This window comes from Rhipicephalus sanguineus, unplaced genomic scaffold (genome assembly GCF_013339695.2).
Source record: "Rhipicephalus sanguineus isolate Rsan-2018 unplaced genomic scaffold, BIME_Rsan_1.4 Seq225, whole genome shotgun sequence".
NCBI classification, from domain to species: Eukaryota; Metazoa; Arthropoda; class Arachnida; order Ixodida; family Ixodidae; genus Rhipicephalus; species Rhipicephalus sanguineus.
Genome location: NW_023614810.1, coordinates 372,920 through 393,872, shown reverse-complemented (window position 1 = coordinate 393,872; position 20,953 = coordinate 372,920). Strand labels below are relative to the sequence as shown.

Below are 20,953 nucleotides of genomic sequence, written 5' to 3'. Positions count from 1 at the left end.
TATGACTCATTTCACAGGGACAGCCAATCGCACTCCTGCTCTCTCCTCCCCTCCACACCACCTGCTCCACTCACGCTTTGCCTTTGCTCTCCTCCTCTTTACCCAGCTTCACCTTCTCCACGTTGCTACCCTTTCTCTACCATGCTCAACCCTCTACACAACGCTTCCCTCTCACCCATTTAGCTTTACCCATGCTCTTCCTCTCGGCAGGCTTGGCTCTCGCAGCTGGGCTAGAAAGTGCGGACAAAGATCCCCAGGGATTTACCTCGCCTCTAAACAGCTCCTATGTTAAAAAGGCATCATAGTCATGTGACAGGCAAGTGGTAGTAGTTTGTGCATCTCACAGTCGCGCATCCCTCCTGCATGACATGCTACATCCGTGCATCTGTTCAGTGCCGTGGAATGTTTTCTGAAGTAACACCGTTCCCTGAGCCATTCCGTCAAAAACGTAACGAGTTACCACTACAGTTCCACTTATCATTAATGGAATGGTGGTGTTCCTCTATTCCTCCCAAAAGGAACTAGTTCCAGGAATATTAATGAGCACTAACAGACAATAATGCCAAGGAAAGTATAGGGGATGTTATTAGTTGTAAATGTAATGTAAATGTGAAGAAAGAAAAGTGGACGAAAAGATAGCTTGCCGCGGGCAGGGACCGAACCTGCGACCTTCGAATAACGCGTCCGATGCTCTACCAACTGAGCTACCGCGGCGGCCATCCCTCTGTCCACTTTATGGGGTATATATGTGCATTTAAACGTGGGAGTGTCAGTCGGCGCCACCAGTAGCCATGACGACGAGTGTGGAACACTCTTTTTCTGCCTGTTGGCATCACGTAGCACGTGAACTTATTAACAAGCTGGCAGCTGACCAATAATCCCTCGCATACCACCTGAAAGCATCAAGTCTGCCAGAACGAGACCCTCGCTACGAATGAAGGAAAGAAGTGGAAATTTTTAAGGGCTCGTTTTTCTTTGTTATACACAATATTAATGAGCACTAACAGACAATAATGCCAAGGAAAGTATAGGTAGCTCAGTTGGTAGAGCATCGGACACGTTATTCAAAGGTCGCACGTTCGGTCCCTGCCCACGGCAAGTTATCTTTTCGTCCACTTTTCTTTCTTCACATTTACATTACATTTACTACTGATAACATCCCCTATGCTTTCCTTGGCATTATTGTCTGTTAGTGCTCATTAATATTGTGTATAACAAAGAAAACGAGCCCTTAAAATTTCCACTTCTTTGCTTAGTTCCAGAAATGCCGTTCCTTAGAACGACTTTCAGTACAGCACTGGAAATAAGCGTTTAATGGAGCACTGTCTAGAAAATGACAGTGGGACGCACCTGCCAGTTCATTGCAGGACATGTTCAAAGAAGTGCTAGCAGAGTTTTGGTAGGATGAAGGTGTTAGAGCAAGGACCAAAGGGCATGTGAAATCTTGGAAGCTTCATAGTTAGCGAGACATGGCCCAGATAGGTGCATCAGTGAACCATCTGTGTATCTCTTCAAGAAAGAGCTTCATTTTCTTAGGTCGATAGGGGCCTTGGTGGGTGAGTATTCTATCGCCATGCAGTGAGGACTATTACTGCACATGTGCACTGTTCCAGGAGGCATGTTTGTGTGGTTTCAATTAATCAATTGTTAGTCTGCATTTGTCCTGTCTTCTACTGTGGTGTCTTGTCGCCAGCGCAGTTTAAGCTCTCAAAATAATGTCTTACCAACCAGCCCCAACACATCCTCCTTGAGTGTATAAGAGATGATGCGTTCTACTGACGATCAGATTAGTGACGACCGACATCTGTGCTTGCCGCTTTTGCTACATTTTGAGTCTTACTTATTTTAATGGGCACAGGTTTTCCAATAAAGTGTTTTGTCTTCATCGGCTGCATTTGGCTTTCTTCACCATCACAACCATATGACATCTGGTGTAGGTGCTGGTTTTTTTATTTCAGGATGCCCTCAAATAGCCATGAACCAAGCCCAAGCTGTGAAGAACAAGACGCTAAAGCCATTCCGACTCATAGAGTCATTTGCAAGCAGCAAGGGCAACCACCAGATTATGGACTCCTACTCGATAAGCCAAAATCAGTGGCGACTAAGACAACAGCAATGATGATGGCCGCTGTGTCGCCCACTACTGTTTTGATGCAGCAACCAAGGGAACAACCAACCTTCTGCGGATCACTGTGCGTAGACCCAGAACGTTGGTTGGAAGCATATGACTAGACTGCCAAGTTCTATAGGTGGGACTGCAACGAAACGTTGCGCGCCGTCCATTTCTCACTTGAAGACTGTGCCAGAACATGGCACAGTCTTCGAGTGAGAAATGCTGGGACAAGGTTCGAGAACCAAGAAGCCATCCTGACAACCTGGGACCTGTTTCGTGCTTCATTCCTGGACACCTTCACAGGGGTCATCTGTAAGGAAAGAGCGGAATCCCGGTTGGAGGCTCGTGTACAGTTCCCGAACAAGAACACTGGGAATTACATGGAAGAAATGACTTACTTGTTCCGCCACGCCGACCCCACTCTGTCTGGAGGAAGAGAAGATTCGCTTCCTGATGCAGGAAGTTAAGCAGGAACTGTTTGCCGGACTTGTGTGCAGCCCAGCCATGATGGTGATGGAATTCATTTCGGAAGCCACAACAATTCAAAATGCTTTAAAAATGTGTACCAAGCCCACCCACTTCAAACACTGTGCACGTACAACCTGTGTGAGAACATCAGAGCGGTTGTGCGAGAAGAACTACACAAGATATTTGCTGGACAGAAACCTCCAGTGGATTCAATAGCCGACATTGTTCATGAAGAAATTCAGCACTCTCTGGGAGTTGCTGAACCACCTCAGCCAGAAGCCATGAGCAGCTGCTGCCACATGCCGTGCAGTTAGTGCTGGGCAGTATCGAAGATACATGTATCTTAGATACTATCTTAGATACTGCTTGCGTATCTTGTATCTGCGTTGCGATGTGTCTCGCAAAACGTGTATCAGTATCTGTGTTTCCGATACATTAAATGTATCGTGTATCAAGCTACTGTAATTGCAACACCACTGTGCAAAATAAAACGGTGAAGCTTGCACTAAGTCGCGCAAGGCTTGAAACAGCGAAGCTGGATGATAATCTGGTTGCTTCTAGGTTGTTGCTAGGCTTTAGCTAGGTGATGCTAGGTTGTTTCTAGGTTGCTTCTCAGTATAGAGGTTTGAGTTAAGCTATAGAGATTTACAGACACGACACGGATGTCCAAGCTCCAGAGACAAAAAACTCGCGCTCAAACCGAGCATCCGCAACTCCCATAGATCCATGGGCATGTCGTCGTTCATGTAGGGCTTCCATCGCTTCAGGTCCTTTCACCACCGCCTTTGCCTTGTCCTGTTCCCAAGTATTCTCTCGTTGTATGTACCGCTGAAGCACTCCGTACAGATGCTTCAGTGAAGCTGAAACATGTGGCCGTGGTGTTTATCACTGGGTTAATCCCGACAGTTTACTAAAGCTTTTCTCAATTACTGATTACGTCTGTCTAGAAATCATAATTGGTGTTTGCCACCCGTCTGTTGTCTTCTTCATTTTAGTGGACCAGCGGTGAGTAGTGGGATTTGCCCAATTTCTGTGGCACATACCCGTTCACGATAATGATAGATTTTTGTATCCACCAAAGTTTTTACGGTCGGCTTAAACAGCTTCACTGGTAATGAACGTTGGCTTAACTCCACTTCTCAAGCTCATGCTGCTGCCACTAAGCCCCTGAATAAAACTTAACGCAGTGACCTTCTTTTAGCTTTCTGCCAGAGTCCTGCAGCAAGGTCAGGCAATGAGCTTCGCGCGTTCATATTGCCATGTGTGCTTCTTATTTTTGTCTGGCAGGTGCGTTGCACGCGTGGCCGCTATATTGCGCAAGCCGTGCCCTAATGTCTGGGAACCTTCCAGATCATGTTAGAATCTTCTTATAAGCTTGAGTGCGCAATTGCGAACAGCTGAGATTATTCTGGGACCAGCGCGGCCACCAGCGATGAGGCCCGAATGTTTGATGCTGCATGTATAAAATGCCGGTGTGCCTTGCCGTGGTTCAGTTTATCGACGGCTGACGCTCTGTTTGCCGCTATCAGTGTACAGTGTGTATTGCTGTAGTTTGACTTTGCGTTTCCCGGCCACAAGTTCGGCCAAATTAAAGAGTTTCATCTCTGGCACGCCGACTGCTGCCTTCGTCGACTTCAGGACCCGAGGGAGCCCTGAGAACAAAACTTCGTCACCGGAAGACCTGATGAGTCCACGTACGAGCAGCAGAACAAACCGACGCAGCCGTGATCTGACACTGTGACCTAGCCGTAGTGCAAGACGGCAAGCTACCGACATTTATGTGCTTATCGACGGCCGCAACGTCATCACTTTGGTCGACACCGGACGTGACTAATTGGTCATCAGTAGACCATTCACCACAATGTTGAAGAAAGTCAAGAGCACGTGGGAAGGCCCCAAAATCGGGACAGCTGAAGGTCACCCAGTAACACCGGCAGGAATCTGCACAGCAAGAGTCACCATTAATGACCAGACTTATCCTGCAAGCTTCCTGGTCCTGCTGCATTCTTGGTACGGACTTCTTAAACCATCACGCAGCACTCATCAACCTGAGATTTGAGTCAGTATAACTCTATCGTCATAAAAAGCACTACCATCGCACACGATGTCAGGAAACCATGCCTTGAATGTGTCCGAAATGACGATCAAGTTGCCATTTTGCCTTGCTCCAGCTTCATCATTTCCATTGGCACTCGGAAATCCGCAGACATAATTAGTGTCATGGAGGGCGACCACCGCTGTTGGTGAACGGCGAGATTTGCGTCGTCGAAGGAATAGCCGAGCTGTACAGAGAGAAAGCAAGGCTGATGCTCATAAACTTCAGCATCGAGTACAAGCACGTGAACAAAGGCACAACGGCCGCCTACATAGAAGGAATTGTGGAAGCCCTCACAGATTCTGTTGAACCTACTCCAGCTTTTGATGTCAATCCGAGCCCTTCCAGGCATCAGAAAGAACAGCTCAAAGAACTGGTCTGGCAATACAAGGACTGCTTCTCACCGTCATCGTCAAGAATTCGAAAGCCCTGTTTCTAAGCACCGCATTATAACTGAATAATATGCCTGTCCACTCCGTCAGAGCCCGAGATGATGTATCATGAAATCATAGAGCCATGCAAGAGTTCGCGGTCATCACCCATGGTACCAGGGAAGAAAAAGGGTGGATCCCTGTGGTTCTGCGTCAATCATCATCATTTGAACAATATCTCAAGAAGGACGTCTACCCTCTCCCATAGATAGATGACACGTTGGACCAGCTGTGCAACGCAGAGTATTTCTCATCGATGGGCTTAAAGACAAGCTACTGGCAGATTGAAGACGACAAGAGGGATAGAGAGAAAACTGCCTTCATCATGCCTGACGGCCTGTTCGAGTTTAAAGGGCCAGTAAACAGGCTCTGACCTTTTTCTTTTACATCTCCCGAACAAGTTCGCCAATTCGTGTAGAAACCTGCGGTGATCACATTTTGGAAACATAACAGCGCTGTGTGCCATGCAGATGCTCCACTTCGAAAAACAATTCCCACGCCCTTCTCCAGCACCTGTCCAGTCCTCCTTGTCGAAAGTGACGTAATGTTGCCCATGGACGGACAACTTTATGTAGCACAGACTTGTCACTTGTTCCTCTGCACTACGAACCTTGGCTCTTCAGTGATACTCTTTTGGCCGTGCACATGTTATGATGAAAACCTAGTAATTTGATTATGAAAGCTGGGGCGCAACAGCTGCGCTAATTGTGCTAATTTGATACAATTCCTTACATATTGTGCCAAGCTGAGCCAAAACCATGAAATTTGTTGAAATTGTGCCACACTGCACCAAAATGCCTGAGCAGCCTCAAAATTTTCTCAGTTTTGCTAATTTCAGCAAGAAATGCAGGCTGCATTGGCTACCTGCAGTTTGGGCGTCATCATCCAATCCAATCCAAACGCGCAGACCCTAACCATAATTTTTACCCCACTACGAAAGAAAAAGAAAAAATACCGTGGTTCTAAATATTCCTGGCCTCCTTCTATTGCATGCAAAACTCTTAAGCCACTTTTGCCACAATACAATAGTGCCTCACGGAAAAGCAAACTAAGATTTAGAAGGGGCTATTAGTACTAGCTATCACGGGACACAACACAATTTGTTTCTTGATTACTCACGCGCCGTATAATTACTAGTACTAGTATGATCATGACTTCTAAAGAGTTACTGGCAATCATTCAGAGCTGTGTATGATGTTTCTGTGACCCTGACAAATAATATAAAAGAATGTACGCCTGTTTTCTTTTTTTCACCACCCTCACTTGCTCCTGCTTTACGAATCATCCTAATTTAGAGGTTGCCAGGTTGGCAGGTCCACATTAATTTGCAGCACCTGTCGTATCATTTTACAGGCGCTGCAAATGCCACTGTGTACTTGGCCATTGTTTGTACTGTGGGGTGATTCAACACACTGCTTTTATTGAAATAACAGTGCTCACGTGCACTGTACACAAGTTAGCTGATGTTGAATGGTTTATAGATATTTTTTTTTCTAAAAGTGAGCCTTCTTTGTTATACCACTCCAGATTCGAGATTTCATGCTAGAAAATAGGAGTATTTTTTTTTCCCGTGACCTGCTCCAAATTTGGATTTTCTTGCTCAAAAGCAACATTTTGCAGCTCCAAAAATTGCTCCAAATCCTATTTCGACTGTTGCACTCCTGTGAAAGGGTGTGTGTTCTTTGCAACCTTTCAGTGTTTTTTTCACTGCATTTCATGTACCCCCTTGCCCTCTGCAGGTTGGTGCAGGGGATGGGGAGGCTCGCCTGCTGACGTTGAGGCAGTTCTTGCACACGTACCACACCATCAAGGCCTACTGCTCAGCTGCTGCCTCCAGTGGAACTGCCAACATGTGTGCCTCCACCTTATTCTCCGGGTGGGTTCTCCTATACGAACAGAGCTGACAAAACCCCGTAGTGTGGGTGGCTCCTTGCGTCGTCTGCTAGCCACAACGTGCTAGCATGCGTGCAAATGTTACGCACATCCTCAGAGGGCAGCTTATTCCATTGTGCATGCACGTGTTGATAGCGCTAGGTGCGATCATTGTACGGTCCATTCATCAAAATCATTTCAGTGTGGGTGCCACTTTGTCGTTTAAGCACATCACGTTGTGCACTTGGTATCGCCATAAACAAAACAAGTAGTAAATGTCAAGGTGTGAATGCAGAATTTTAGCGACACAAGTGCTGGCAATTTCGAAATCCTTGTGATGCCGCAAGACATTAACTAGCATCTGCAAAGGCAGGTTAGCGGCAAACAAATAATAAAGAAAAAAGAGCCATGCACTTGTTATTTGGAGTATAACGGTGGTTTTGCAGTTGTGCAACACTGCTTAACGCATCCTTTCATTGTACGGTCCCTGTCACACTTAAGGGAAATATTTGTCCGCTGAGGTTAATTGTGGCACTTTTGTTCATCAATTGTCAATTGTATTACATCAGGATTATGCATGACACAGAAGTCATAAAACTGAGTTGGCGGTGGATATGATAGCTTAGGAGAAATTAATACAAAAGTAGGGTTTAAAGAACCCCACGTGATCAAAATTAGTCCTGATGGTGTGCCTCACAATCATATTGTGGTTAGGGAGCATCAGCATTTTTATATATAATATTGCAACTTGAGCAACTGTGTGGCATTGTTAGAGAACGAAGGAAGGTAATGGACCCCTTCAGCCATTGACACCACTCGTTACGCCTTTCGAACAAGTAGGAATTGACCTTTTGGGTCCATTCTCGTTACCTAACAATAGGAACCATTAGATAATTGTCTGCATGGATCACCTGTCATGGTATGCTGAGACCGCAGCCATACCCTCTTCCACCACTGCTTGCCTGGTGGTTTTCCTGCTGCATTCCGTGATCCTTCGCCATGGTCCACCGCATGTTATTATCAGTGACTATGGCCGCCAGTTCACTGCTGATGCCATGAAGGAATTACTTTGTATGTGCACTTGACATTTCCGTCATTCCACACCGTGTCATCCACAGAGCAGTGGCCTCGTTGAAAAGACAGACACAACACTGACCAACATTCTTGCCGTGTACGTTTCGTTCAATCAGAAGCACTCGGACAACGTGCTGTCTTTTATCACTTACACATGCGACACGGTGAAACACGACACCACAGATTATAGCCCATTTTATCTCCTGTACACGAAATTACCACGAAGCCCTCTGGACACTTTCTTACCCTTTATACTGCACAATGACGATTCTGTATTGAAGACCTTGTGCCTCACGGAAGAAGCTAGTCACTAGCTCGTCTTCAGACTGTGGCCTTACAAAATGTCATTCGAAGGAGCGATACAAAAACCTTCACGAACAAGCATCGTTTCAAAAAGGCGACTTGGTGTTGCTTTGGGCATTGCAGCACAAGCGTGGATTGTGTCAAAAGCTCTTGTCACAATATTCAGGCCCATTTGTAGTTGTGGGCCACCTCAGCCAACTTATTACGTTATAGCTCGCCTACTGTACAATGACCGGTGATCAAGCAGAACGCAGCTGATTTGTACTGCTCGCCTGAAACCCTCCTTGTCCTTTCTGACTTGCCCTACAGGCTTCGTCTGCTTGTAGGAGAATGTACAGCCAGTGAGAAAGCAGAGGAGAACGAAGAGCTTTAGAAGGCCAAACTGCGCTACCACCATCTTTCATCTCTTGTAAAGAAAACCATTTCATAACAACTCACCGTAACTCAGTTACACTGGATATAACGAACCTCTATTTAACGAATTCCTGGATTTAACGAATTTTTTTCATTCCCCAGCTCTATCTTCATAGGAAACGTGCACTGAGCTGGTGGCGCCGTGGTGTGGGATTGAACGGAAGCTACTGGTGGGCTCCGCGCAGCAGCCGACCCATGAGCGGAGCTGTGTCGGGTTGTTAGCCGTGCTTCGCAATGTCGCATATGAATTGCTGTGTCGTAAACTGTGCTAATAACTAAATAACTATAAGAACTATGCAGCTGGAACAAAGTTTTTCAGTTTTCCGCAGTGACCATGCTTCAGAAACAGACGGGAACACTGCATTAGTGTACACCGCATAAAGCAAGTGATCCTGCGGGCACGTTTATGAAGTACGTGCAGCTAGTTCGCTGCGAATTTACGCTCCACGCAAGTTCACTGATATTTTTACACTGCTGATGGAACCGAGTGGCAGTCGGCAATGTGATCTTGGGTTCGCAGTCTACATTTCGTTGGCGGAAAGCCACTGACAGATCCAGCAATCTTCCTTCGCACGCTGCTGCTGTTTTTCCACCATACCGCAGTTCGTCTAGCGGCGCAGTTTGCAGACTGTGCAGTTTGTAAGCAGGAACATTTAGGAAGAAGCTCCTCATGCCTGGCAAAATGCATCGCAAACCACGAGAATTTTAAATTGTATTCCCCTTGTACTGGTGCGTGCAAGGAAAGCCGCGCCACGCCGTTCTATTGTACTACGTGACAGCTAAGATATCACGTGCAATTCTAGCACGTGACAAAGTTACTGAATGACTCACGCAGCCCGAGCAATGTCTACGAACGGAGCTGAACTACAACACGGGAAAACTTCGCGGAACTGCCACGCATTGCTAAATGCAACACGTGCTGTTCGGCGATCGTAGGTTTTATTTGCACCCATCGCAAGGGGTTGTCTAAGACACGTCAGACACAAACCTCATCGTTTACTCAACAAAAAGCAGGCAAATTGGCAAGCAAGAATGCATACAAACATCGATGGTGACGCCCTATGCTTCAAGGTTTACGCTGGCCGGCCGCCCAAATCACCCTTTCAAAACACTCCGTCACACGTGCGTGCTTTCTGTCACATCGAAAACATGGTTGATTCTGTATAATTTGACCTTTCTCTTCGCCTGAGGCCCTAAAAGAATCCTGCGCTGCCAACAATCTGAAAGCCTAGTGGTTTTATCAAATTTGTAGCCTTTACGCAAACACACTTGCATGCAACGTGGCCGTAGCAGACGGAGAGACAATGGTTCGTGGCACGCTAGTTGAAAATGAAGTGGCCACAAGTGCCGCTCGTGGCAGCACATTGGTGCATTTGACTGTTGCACCACCTGTAAGTGCCGCACGTTTCCCATAGAAGCCTCTGTATTGTTGACCTCCATGTAACGAAGGCATTGTGGCAAATGACCTGGGTGTAACGAATTTTTCATGCTCATCATTCATTAATTTGAGCAGTAGATCTGCCGAAAATCTTGATAAATAATGCATAACTTTTACAATTGCTGAAAAAAGGCATGCGGTGATCGCGAGAGGAACGCATGCGAGCGCAGTGAGCCAGAGCACTCGATCCGGTGTGCTGCGATGGTAATGATAGTGAAAGCCACTAGCTCCCCTAACGCCGCTCTGTGGCAGATCTACGTTTTTTTTTTCCTTTTTTTTTCATTTACTCATCGTGACACCAGGTGTCACTGTTGTGCGTACCTGATTTTGTTTGCTTTTTTAGGTTGTGCGTGTTTTGTTGTCGATGCATCGATGCAGTGCGCAACAGTCTGAACATTGCAGTCCACTTCCACGAAATCGTTCGCAGACACTTCGGGTGGAACGGCAGCCAGGAAGAGGGACGACAACTCGCGAAACGCGTCATCTATGCGCTCGTCGTCTCTCTTCACCGGTTTCCGCAAGTTCCGCCGTCACGAAGCCTGCCTTCCAGAAGTAGTTGGCCACTGTGTTCTTGTGCTTCTTGACACTGGCCATTGCTACATGAGAAGTCGAGAATTCAAACAGTCCGCAGCACCTTTGCACAGCCTGCACGCAAAAGAGGAAAGCGGTGGTATGTGACAACTCACGGAAGTGAACTCCGCGAACAAAGCGCTCGCGATCAGTCGCGATGGCGGCGATGGCTACCCGGGCTACCTGCAAGGGCAGCAGCGATGTACGAAAGGCGCGAGCTGTGGTTGGCTGAGCAAATACGAAAGGCGCGTGCTGTGGTTGGCTGATCAAAACTCGCAAAACAGCAACAAAAAAAAAAAGAAAAGGCGAAAGGAGGAAGCCGCCGGGTCCTTCGTCCCTGCTCTAAAAAAGAAAGGCGAAGGGGAGCCACCGGCTCCTTCGTTCCTGTTCTCCGAGCCGACGTTAACGCGGAAAGCATGAGAAAGAGAGAGAGCAAAGAGAAAAAAAAGCTGTCCCCATTTGAGAATGCCCCAACAGGATTACATCCTGACCTCTCACCCTTACGTTTTTGCGAGCGTTTCGTGTTTCGGCGTAAGCTCGTGCCCGAAGGTGGCAAAGTTGCGGTGCGCGCGAGTGCCGAAGCGCACCTTCCAGCTCGCGCAGCATTCGATATACTCGATGGCGGTAAAAATACTGTTCGATATAACGTGCGAATTTCTATACTTTTACAAAGGATTTCAAGGGATAATTTGAGAGTTCGATATAGCCGAAAATTCTATATACAGTGGAACCTCGTTAATGTGTACCTGCCGGAAACGCCGCATAACTACGCACTAAACGGTAGTATGCATTAACCACTAAGTAAAAATTTGCATCTCCTCGCGTACGCCATCGCCGCCAGCAAAGAAATAAATACAGTGCCACAGCAAATATTGCCTAAAGTACCCATTGCAAAGCCTTTTCTTTCTCTTTGCCAAAGTGGAGAAAAGATTCTGGTACTCTCGCACGACCGTCCGATAACGCGCGGGGCGACGCCAAGGAGCATTTCGGAACTATTACAGGGTCCAGCATACGCAGTGACCGACATAGCAACAGAACAGACAGTGTCGGCTTTCCGCGATATATGTGCATGCGTCTGTGCCGCGATCTGCTCCTAAACAAAAACTGACGCAGTTCCACTGAAACGCGGTACGGCTGCGTGGAGCCGATCGTCTCCCGGCTAGTTGCGTGCAGCGCGTCGCTTTCTTGGCTCACGCCGTCACTGCTGGGCCGCTTGCTGTACCGCACGCGCGCATTGTCGTGGGAGTGTTCTTCATACCCGCTTCGCTCCAGATTGTGCACAGATGCGGTGAGTAGCTTGTTCGGTTAACGCGGCGATGACGAACTTCCTGCAAGCGATGCGCACTTCGCAACGCTCTAGCGGTCCTGGCAGTGGACGGAAGCGCGTTTGGGTGGTCGCCCAATAAAAGCGTGCAGTATGGTTACAACAGCGCTACGCTTGCTGTGCTGTACGCTTGCGTTTAGCCTGCTAGCGTCAATGCAAAGAGGTTTCGCTTCGCCCGCGACCAGCAACGCTCAACTCCGCAACAGCGGGCTGCTTTCGTTTTTACAAAGTGGCGCGTGCTTGAGCACGGCCCCGCACAATGACGCGGCAGGGATCGGCGGCCCAGCGCGTGCAGGTTGTCGCCTATTAAAGACGTGCAGTAGGCTTAATCCGCCCAACCCTAGGGGTTTAGTTTTATTGAATCAGTTCCGCTAAAATCACTTAAAGTAGTGCTGCGCCGCACGCGTGCCCGAGCAGATAGGTTGCCGGCGATAAGTCATGCTGGCGCGTTCGTCGGTGGCCGCCGCCTCACCCTCGTTCTTTCCCGATGCTTACATGCAAAGGCGTCGCTGCAATCGCGCGGAAGTCGGAATCAGTGATCGACCAATCTACGCACTTCTCGAAAAGACGGAAACCTTTGGCGGCACATTATGGCATCCGGAAGTTCAGCGGCGCAGCAAATTTTATGTCACAAAAAGTTATCACGGTACGCAGGGTACGCGCTAACCGGTAGGCGTAGGACGAAGCACTACGGCTTAAGCGGTCAGCGAATGCATTAGGCTCTATGAAACTCGGTTGGGGATCCGTAGCAACTACGTTTTAACCGTTAGTACGCTTAAAGCGGGTACGTATTAACGAGGTTTCACTGTATGTGGGTTCGATATATCCGTGTTCGACTGTATAACGAAATATTACTGACATTCATCAATTTCGTTACATCCAGGTTCAACTTATATAAATGCTGAAGTATCCCTGCGGATGGAGGAACTTTATTGATTAATCAAAGGAAAGGAAAATGGAATAAAGAAAAGTGCAAATGGGGAGGAAGGGGTGATTTCTGAATGTTGTACTTCTCGCGACCTGTCAAACAAAAGTTCTGATGATACTTCCCTCTCATTCTCAGCGTCCTTGGTACTGAGCTGGAGGAGTGCTGCATCTGCATGGAGCACAGGCCAGAGGTGACACTGCCCTGTACGCACAGCTACTGCCTGCACTGCATTGAGCAGTGGTGAGTCCGTGCACATGTAGCACGTCATTCGTTTATTTTGCTGTCTGTACAAGCAGCTACAGTAAAAAGCATCCCGGCATCATCATTGAGGATTTCGAGCATTGTTGAGCTTCACTGTAATTAAGTCAGTAAGGTCAGCATTTCAGCCCTAAGAAGTGTTTGAATAGTAGGGTAGTCTGAAAAGGTTAATTTTAGTAACGTCTAAAAAAAATCAAATCTCTGGAACCTAAGCCAGTGATTACATTTCTGGTGCAACGGAGCATTTACTAAGTCCTCTTCACAGCTGCCATGCTGAAAGTTGAAAGGGACTGTCTACTGTACGGAACAATTTCTTTTATTGTGGTGAAAATGAGAAGATTCATTGTCACATTGGCGGCAACAAGCATGCTTTTCTCTCATAAACGCAGAATATTTAATTTTGCCCAGAAAGTGGTGAAGGTATAACCGCTAGTGTCACCCAACAGTGATGTGGGTCAACCAATCGGTAGAGGTGAAACACCTATACAGAGAGACTTATTTTGCTTGAAAACAAGAATCTATGGCGTAAAATTGTATTTTACGCACTTCTGGCAGCTTCTTTTTGTGTCAGAAAGTAAGTCTTGCTTTTTTTTAGCACGTTAAAACCAGCACCCAGTGGCACCACCTTTGTGTTTGTCTGTTTCAAGTAATGAGAGGCCTTGCCTTGTGCTTGTCATGTCGCAATGCTGTCTTGTTTATAGGCTCAGGGTGTCTACCGACCAGGAAAACCGGGAATTCTCAGGGATTTTGGGTAGTCTGGAAATTCTCAGGGAAAACTCGGGGAAATTGTGCTTCCATAGGGAAAATCCACAGTAACTTTATTGAAAGGCAATGAAAGTCGCGGTAGCGCTGGCTCGATATTTTGTAAGCGCATTTTTCAAATCAAACGGCCGCTGCGGCTGCGGGGAAATAGTGCACCTCGATGCTGTCATCGCCTTCGTGCGGTGGAGTAGAGAGATTCCGGCTAATGCGGGGCATGCGGTCACCATGAACCACGACACTCGCGTGTAGTTCTGTATTCTTAGTCGTGTGTGCTGTGCGTTAGCGCCCGATATGGTGCTTTGTTCGCCGCATGTCAAGTAGCAAGCATGATTAGTTGTAGAAGTGGTAGCAGTGGATGTACAGCTTCGTTATCTTGCAAGCGATCGCGATCGTTCAGGAGATGATGTCGTCGACAAGGCTGGTATCTTGCAAGCCATCACGATTGGCAAGAAAAAAGACGACGGCGCTTGTTGGCCGTTATCAGAGCTCACTCGCTCTGATCCCGAGCTTCAAAGACGCTATTTAGTACTCAGTGAAGAATAGAATAAATTTCCAGGCGAGAGCGAGCGTAACTAACGGGCCGATTCACAGCAAGTGAAGCTTTTTCCTTTTCTTTTTCCGGTTAGGGCACTGCTGAAACAAGCTTTAGGCAGTCGACCGATATTTTTGGGGGCTACAGCTCTCAATTACTAGCCACACCACGTGGATGTTTTGCTACAACGCTGAATTACAAAACTTTTCAGAGCCAAGGCATAGGGGCGACCGAATTCACGACACCGGCACGGGTACCACTTGCTCGATTCGGTGCGCGATGTCGGAAAACAGTAACGTGTCTACCATAATCGGATGTGCCGTAATTCAGGGTGTAGCCATGCTTTCATGCGATGTTAGCCCGCAGCTATGCTTTTCTTTTCTTTTTTTTGCGATAGCAATTATAGATTGCCTTCGCCATGATCTTCAAGTCCAAATCGCGATTACATCACCCCGCGTCGTATGCTCCATGTGCGAGTGAAAGTGCGCTAGTGCTGCTGACAAACGGGCTTAAATTAGGCAGAGATGAAACGAGCCGACCGTCTCTTTTCCGTGATGGGCACATGGAGATAAGAGCCGGAGGGTTGGGGAGGGGTGTTGCGTGAGTCCGGCAGGAAGTGCGTACTTTGTACCAGCGTGTGATCGGGTGTGCCGCGGTATCTTAAAGGGGATCAGCAGACAGCTCATACCTTTGTAGGTGATGTGCTCTAATTGCAAAACTTTCGTTGAAGCCATAGCAGTGGCGGATCTAGGGGGGGGAGGGGTAGCGGCGATCGCCTCCTCCCCCTCCCTCCCCAAAGCCAGCCCCCGCCGCTTCCCTTCAGTGCCTGTCGTCCACCTCCTTTGTCAGGCTGCCTGTTGAGCTTGCCCCCTTTGTCGAGTTGCTTAGCCTACCACTGCCCAAAAGGGGTAAAGAGTATATTGTCTCTGCTCTCTACCTCTCTCCTCATCGCTCTACCCTTTCCTGCTTCCCTATGCACATTTTCAACGAAGGCTTCTTAGGTGCCACCATAATTCCCTCTGGGCTGTTGTAAATATGCGTGACCCACCAAAATGCACTGCTCAGGCACTGGCTTCGGCCTTTGTAGACCCCCCCCCCTAAAGTAGGCACCTGGATTTGCCCCGGAGCCATAGATAGGGCACTTCTTTTAGTGCAGCGGCTGTGTTTCCTGAAGGAATGAGCTGGTAGCCGATATTCGTTGAAAATTCCTCTTTGTTGCTGTCGGATTCACTATTTCGCTCTCGTGGTGAAACTGTGACTTTTTTTCTAACGTGCGACGGTTTTCAATGTTGCGCATTTGTGTAGAGCAAATGATTCGGCTGGGAACATGATAGCAAAGGTGTCGCACTGCTCTGAGCAATGCGCGAGGATTTGACAACAACCCGCAGCAGCAGAATAAGCTCAATTCCACAGTGCGTTAAACCTGCGTTTCTTTCGTCTTTACACGTGACACTCTGGAGAGGTATCTAACTCTGATTGCTGCACAGAATTGATTTTTTTCACGAAAAAATAAGTTTTTTCATGTTGCCGTATTAGTCGAGCATTCTTGTGGCATTTTCAGTTTAAAATTAATCCTTCGGTAACTATGCCTTGCATGAAAAGTAGAATTTCAGTTTAACGAAGTTTTGATATAAGGAAGTGAGTTGCTGCTTTTACCAACTTCGCTATATTAAGGTTTAACTTTTCTCTGTACTACTTAAATGGGATTAAGTTGTTTTTTTTTTAACGTGCACACTAGAGAGTGACATCATCGAGCGACATGGTCTCTACCGATCTTGACATAAAACAAAGTTCTATTTCACTCAGGGAATTTTAGCAAAAAACTCAGGGAAAACCTGGAAAACTCGGGGAATTTAAAAATGTCAACTCGGTAGACACCCTGAGGCTGTCATTTGGCCCGAACCTCAGTAAGGAAGCCATCCTTGCGATGAGCCGCCTTATGTCACTTTGGAAGCCTCCTTGCTGAGGGTCCCTCGGTGAAGGCTTCTTGGGCCTTCCCAGCATTTCCTTGGTGTAGGTTGCAGTGGCGTAGCCAGGAATTTTGTTCGGGGGGGCTCACGTTGCAGCGCGACCTCCTCATTGAATTTTTAGAACGACTAAGTATATAACATTTATTTATTTATTTATTTATTTATTATTTATTTTTTATTTATTTTATTTATATCCTCAAAGGTCCCATATGGGACTTTACATGAGGGGTGGCGTCATAAAATGGCGGTATCGATGAAGGTGTATGTTAGGATGTGGTTGAGTCTGCTTCCTGGATGGCATTTTTGAAGCGCGCAAAATCGCGGATGACTGCTGCTTCGTTCGGAAGGTCATTCCAGTCTCGGGTGGTGCGCAAAAAGGGCTGCTGAAATGAGGTGGTGTGGGCACATGGCGGAATCACAGCATTTGGATGACTTGTGCGATGACCTCGATGGACCGCTGGATGAGGTGGTTGTCACGCGGGTTGAATAAAAGAATCTGTGAAAAAGGCAGAGACGTGCAATACGACGACGAAGAGCGAGGGTAGAAAGATTTAACTGGGATTTGAGGGCGGAGACGCTCGAGTAGCGGGAATAATCTGAAACAATGAATCTGGTTGCTCGGTTCTGTACTGACTCAAGTATTTCGATATGATTAGTTTGGTGGGGGTCAAAGACAGCAGCTGCATACTCAAGTTTTGGTCTGACAATGGTGTTATAAGCGAGTAGTTTAACGGAAGGTGGTGTCATGGAAATATTACGGCGTGTGTACCCGAGAGCGCGGTTATCGGAGTGAATTATGTGATTTATATGGTCGCCCCAAGATAGGTTACTCGAAAGATGGACACGCAGGTATTTAATCGAGTCAGTAGCAGCTATATGACAGTTGTTGATTGTGTAGTAGCCGGCGTGTGGTTTCGGCGACGATGGAAAGAATTAGTGATGTTTTTTTCGCATTAAGGGACATCAACCAGGTGGTACACCACTGCTGAATGCGTGAGAGGTCATGCTGTAGAGAGGAGACATCGGTGGGGTTATTTATAGGGCGGTAGAGGACACAATCATCAGCAAAAACGGATGTTAGATTCAACGGAAAGCGGAATATCGTTAATGTATATTAGGAATAAAAGAGGCCCTAGGACGATAACCTGGGGCACGCTGGACAAGACATGCGAGAGGTCGGAGGAGTGATCATTAACATGCACGAATTGTTTACGGTTTGTTAGGAATGCTTTAATCCAGTTAAAACATGCCGATGAAAGTTTAGACGCGAGGCTTTTTCAAAATCTAAGAACAGTGTGTCAATTGGGATGTTACGGTCCATATGAAGGTGAATGTCGTGCAGGAATAATGTTAGTTGGGTCTCGCATGAGTGATCTTTACGAAAGCCATGTTGGTTTGGGTGAAAGAAGTTTACGGATGATAAAATGTAGCAACATGAGAAAAGATGACGTGTTCCATGATCTTTGAACAAACACTAGTGAGCGAGATTGGTCGGTAGTAACCTGCAAATGAGCGGTCACCTTTCTTGAAGAACGGAAAGACCTTCCCAACTCTCCAGTCTAATGGGACTTCACCTGTGTCGGGTGACTGCTGAAAAATGATTGACAATATGGAACTACATACATGCTTAGTATTTTTCAGAATTTTGGCGTTTATGCCATCTATACCGCATGACGAAGAGTTCTTTAATTGGTTAAACTTTTACAATTCCCTCTGAATTGAATGTAATCTTTAGCATTGGCGGAAAAGCAAAATGCGGAAAATCAGGAAGTTCGTTGTTAGGTTCGTTAGTAAAGACTGAACAAAATGCAGAGTTGACGGATGGAACGTCGCAGTCGGCAACGGGGGATCCAGAAGTGTCACAAAAAGAGACTGTGGTTTTGTCGTCCGGTTTCATAATTTTCCAAAAGCGGCGTGGGTATGTACATGTATTACCATGTACATACATTGTCACTGGTATTACCATTAATATATTACCAGTGACAATTTGTATTAGATGCTGCAAATCACTTCTTGAATGCTGCCCTCTGTTAAGAACGAGTAAGAAATGTGTTTTTTTCGTAAAAATATTATGTTGGAATGCCCGCAAAATCTTTCCAGGAATAACTGTCTTCAATCTTTTCAATATTTGTGTTTGTGTGTGTGTAACAGGTACGGCAAATATCACGTAAACTTCGGAACTGCATCAGCTTTGAACTGAAGAGGTGCCTGATAACAAAAAAATGAAGTCCACGAAATAACCAGGATTTTAATGCAGATTGTTTACGCAAAATGTTAATCTTTTTGCACAAATGATGCGGCCAGGGAAAAGCAAGAATGGGAAAGTACACCTCGAATACGGGCAAAATATAGTCACCGGAAACAGTGCGCAGTATGCTTACGCAAAACTTCACAAATGTACATTTAAATATGCAATCAATAAACGGAACTAAGCAATGATCACTATACATAATGGCCAACTGATATGTCCTTGGGCCAAGCTGCTGACTCGGACGCACCATGTAAACAGAACTATAAAGGAAGAGCGCAGAAATAATGAAAGAAACTACTTCAAAACTGTTTTAAAAGTGCGAACCACTATTGTGCACTCAATTTAAAGGAAGGTTGCCGCTTCTATTTCAAAAAGCAATGAAGAACAAAAACGACAAATGAAAGTAACAAACAATGCTGTTAGAACGGCTTCCCAATAGTTGAATTTGTTTGGTAACGCCGCGTATGCCGACCTCTCAGTGAACAAGGTGAAGCTGTCGATTGGCTGGTAATGTCCACCTGATGCCCGTATTCTTATGTTTATATTAGGTCACAGTGTTAACTGCTAAAAGGTACAAAATCCTCACGGCTTTAAAAGGTGGTGAACAATAATATTGCGTCAGAATTACGGGCTCATTGACCTGAACTGGAACAGTAGTGTCTTTTCCTTTCGTTTGCGCTGATTTTTGTCCTGCTCGGTATCAAAGGACAACGTTGACCCGGCGAGGAAGCTTAGCGAAGCGGTCAATGAGTTCCGACACGCTGATGTCGACATTTCTGTGGGCGTACAGAAGTGCCTGGCCAACCATGCGTTCCTCAGACATCGTGGAGCGTAAGTAGTTCTTAAGTAACCTCATGCTTGAAAACGTACCCTCTGCGCTGGCAGTGGTCACTGGAAGGGTTGCTAGAATCCGGAGTAGCTTGTACACATTCGCACAGAACCTGCTGTCGCAATGAGGAGGGCATCGGTTCCTGTACCGGGGCTCTGGTTTGCTGCTTTGTTCGCCCACTTTGTCCACCATAGTCGCAGTTCTCCCAGCCCTCGTTTCGACGTCATGCGCAAAAACAGTTAGGCGATTTTCTGCTCCTTTCTTCCATCATCTTGCATTGGTGGTATTGCGGATGATACAATTAATGAAAAGTCCTTTAGAAGTGTCCTGTGCTGTTCGAACCGTTGGTTTAACTGGGCTAGTACGTGGTTCATGAACGGAATGAACAGGGTTCTGCGAAAATATTCTTCCGCACTTTCGAATGCATTGCTCCCAAGGTTTTGCTTCCGGACACCGGCTCGACGGCTGGTGATCTCCACATTCAGTTTTTCTGCCATTGCCTGCATTTGTGCGAATATTTTTGAGAAAGAAACATTCGTGTTCTTGCGGTCACTTTCAATTGTCTGCTGTATCACTTCTATGTCGTCAATGGCAGCGCTCATGTCGATACTCCTCGTCTGCAGCTTCTTTGACAGTGGCAAAGTCAGTGCTAACACGTGTTCCGTCACATGCAGGCTTACAAGGAACGCTGGTGAAAAGAGTGCCAACATTAGACTGTTTGCCTGCACTGGACTTTCGCCATTTCCGTTAAACTTAGTCTCCTCTAGTGCTGCGATCAACGGCTGAAAGAGGCTCACAAATGAAAGCACTGCATCGTGCTTCTCGGCCCAGCGCGTTTCGCATAGTCCCAAAAGGCGCTGCCTTGTAGGCTCAGGACAGCTCAAACTTATCACTTTTCGCAAAACGTGTTTGCGGCTAGAAGATTTACGGAAAAAGGCTGACGTCGCCTTCAGAGTCCCAAAGAGTTTCGAATGTCTGTGATGGAGCATGCTGCACACACAACTAGATAAAGGGAGTGACACGCGCAGTGAATACATAGAGTGCGGCTGGATATTTCTCACGGACAGCAGCTTGAACACCATTCGTTTTGTCGGCCATCGAACTTGCACCACCGTAGCCTTGACCACGGAGATGCTGCATGTTAATTCCCATTTCTATAAGGAGCCTTATGATGGTGTCGGCCAGGGCCCGGCCATTTGGTCGTGAATTGGCATAAAGCCTAAGAACACTTCTTCGATTCCGTTCGCATCCTTATTAAGGTACCTTGCACAAACAGTAAGCTGTCGATACCTGCAACATCCGTCGTTTCATCAGCAAGTAC

The 20,953-nt window shown here is 46.8% G+C and overlaps 1 protein-coding gene across 2 annotated transcripts in view; it reads left to right on the top strand.

Annotated features, from left to right (window-relative positions):
• LOC119376790 (RING finger protein 141) overlaps positions 1-20,953 on the top strand; it is a 59,142-nt gene that overhangs the window by 25,149 nt on the left and 13,040 nt on the right. For both annotated transcript variants that reach the window (XM_037646498.2, XM_037646497.2), the window contains exons 4-5: positions 6,847-6,983; positions 13,166-13,270. In XM_037646498.2, the coding sequence (XP_037502426.1) occupies positions 6,847-6,983; positions 13,166-13,270 (242 nt within the window). The remainder of the gene's footprint in view (positions 1-6,846; positions 6,984-13,165; positions 13,271-20,953) is intronic.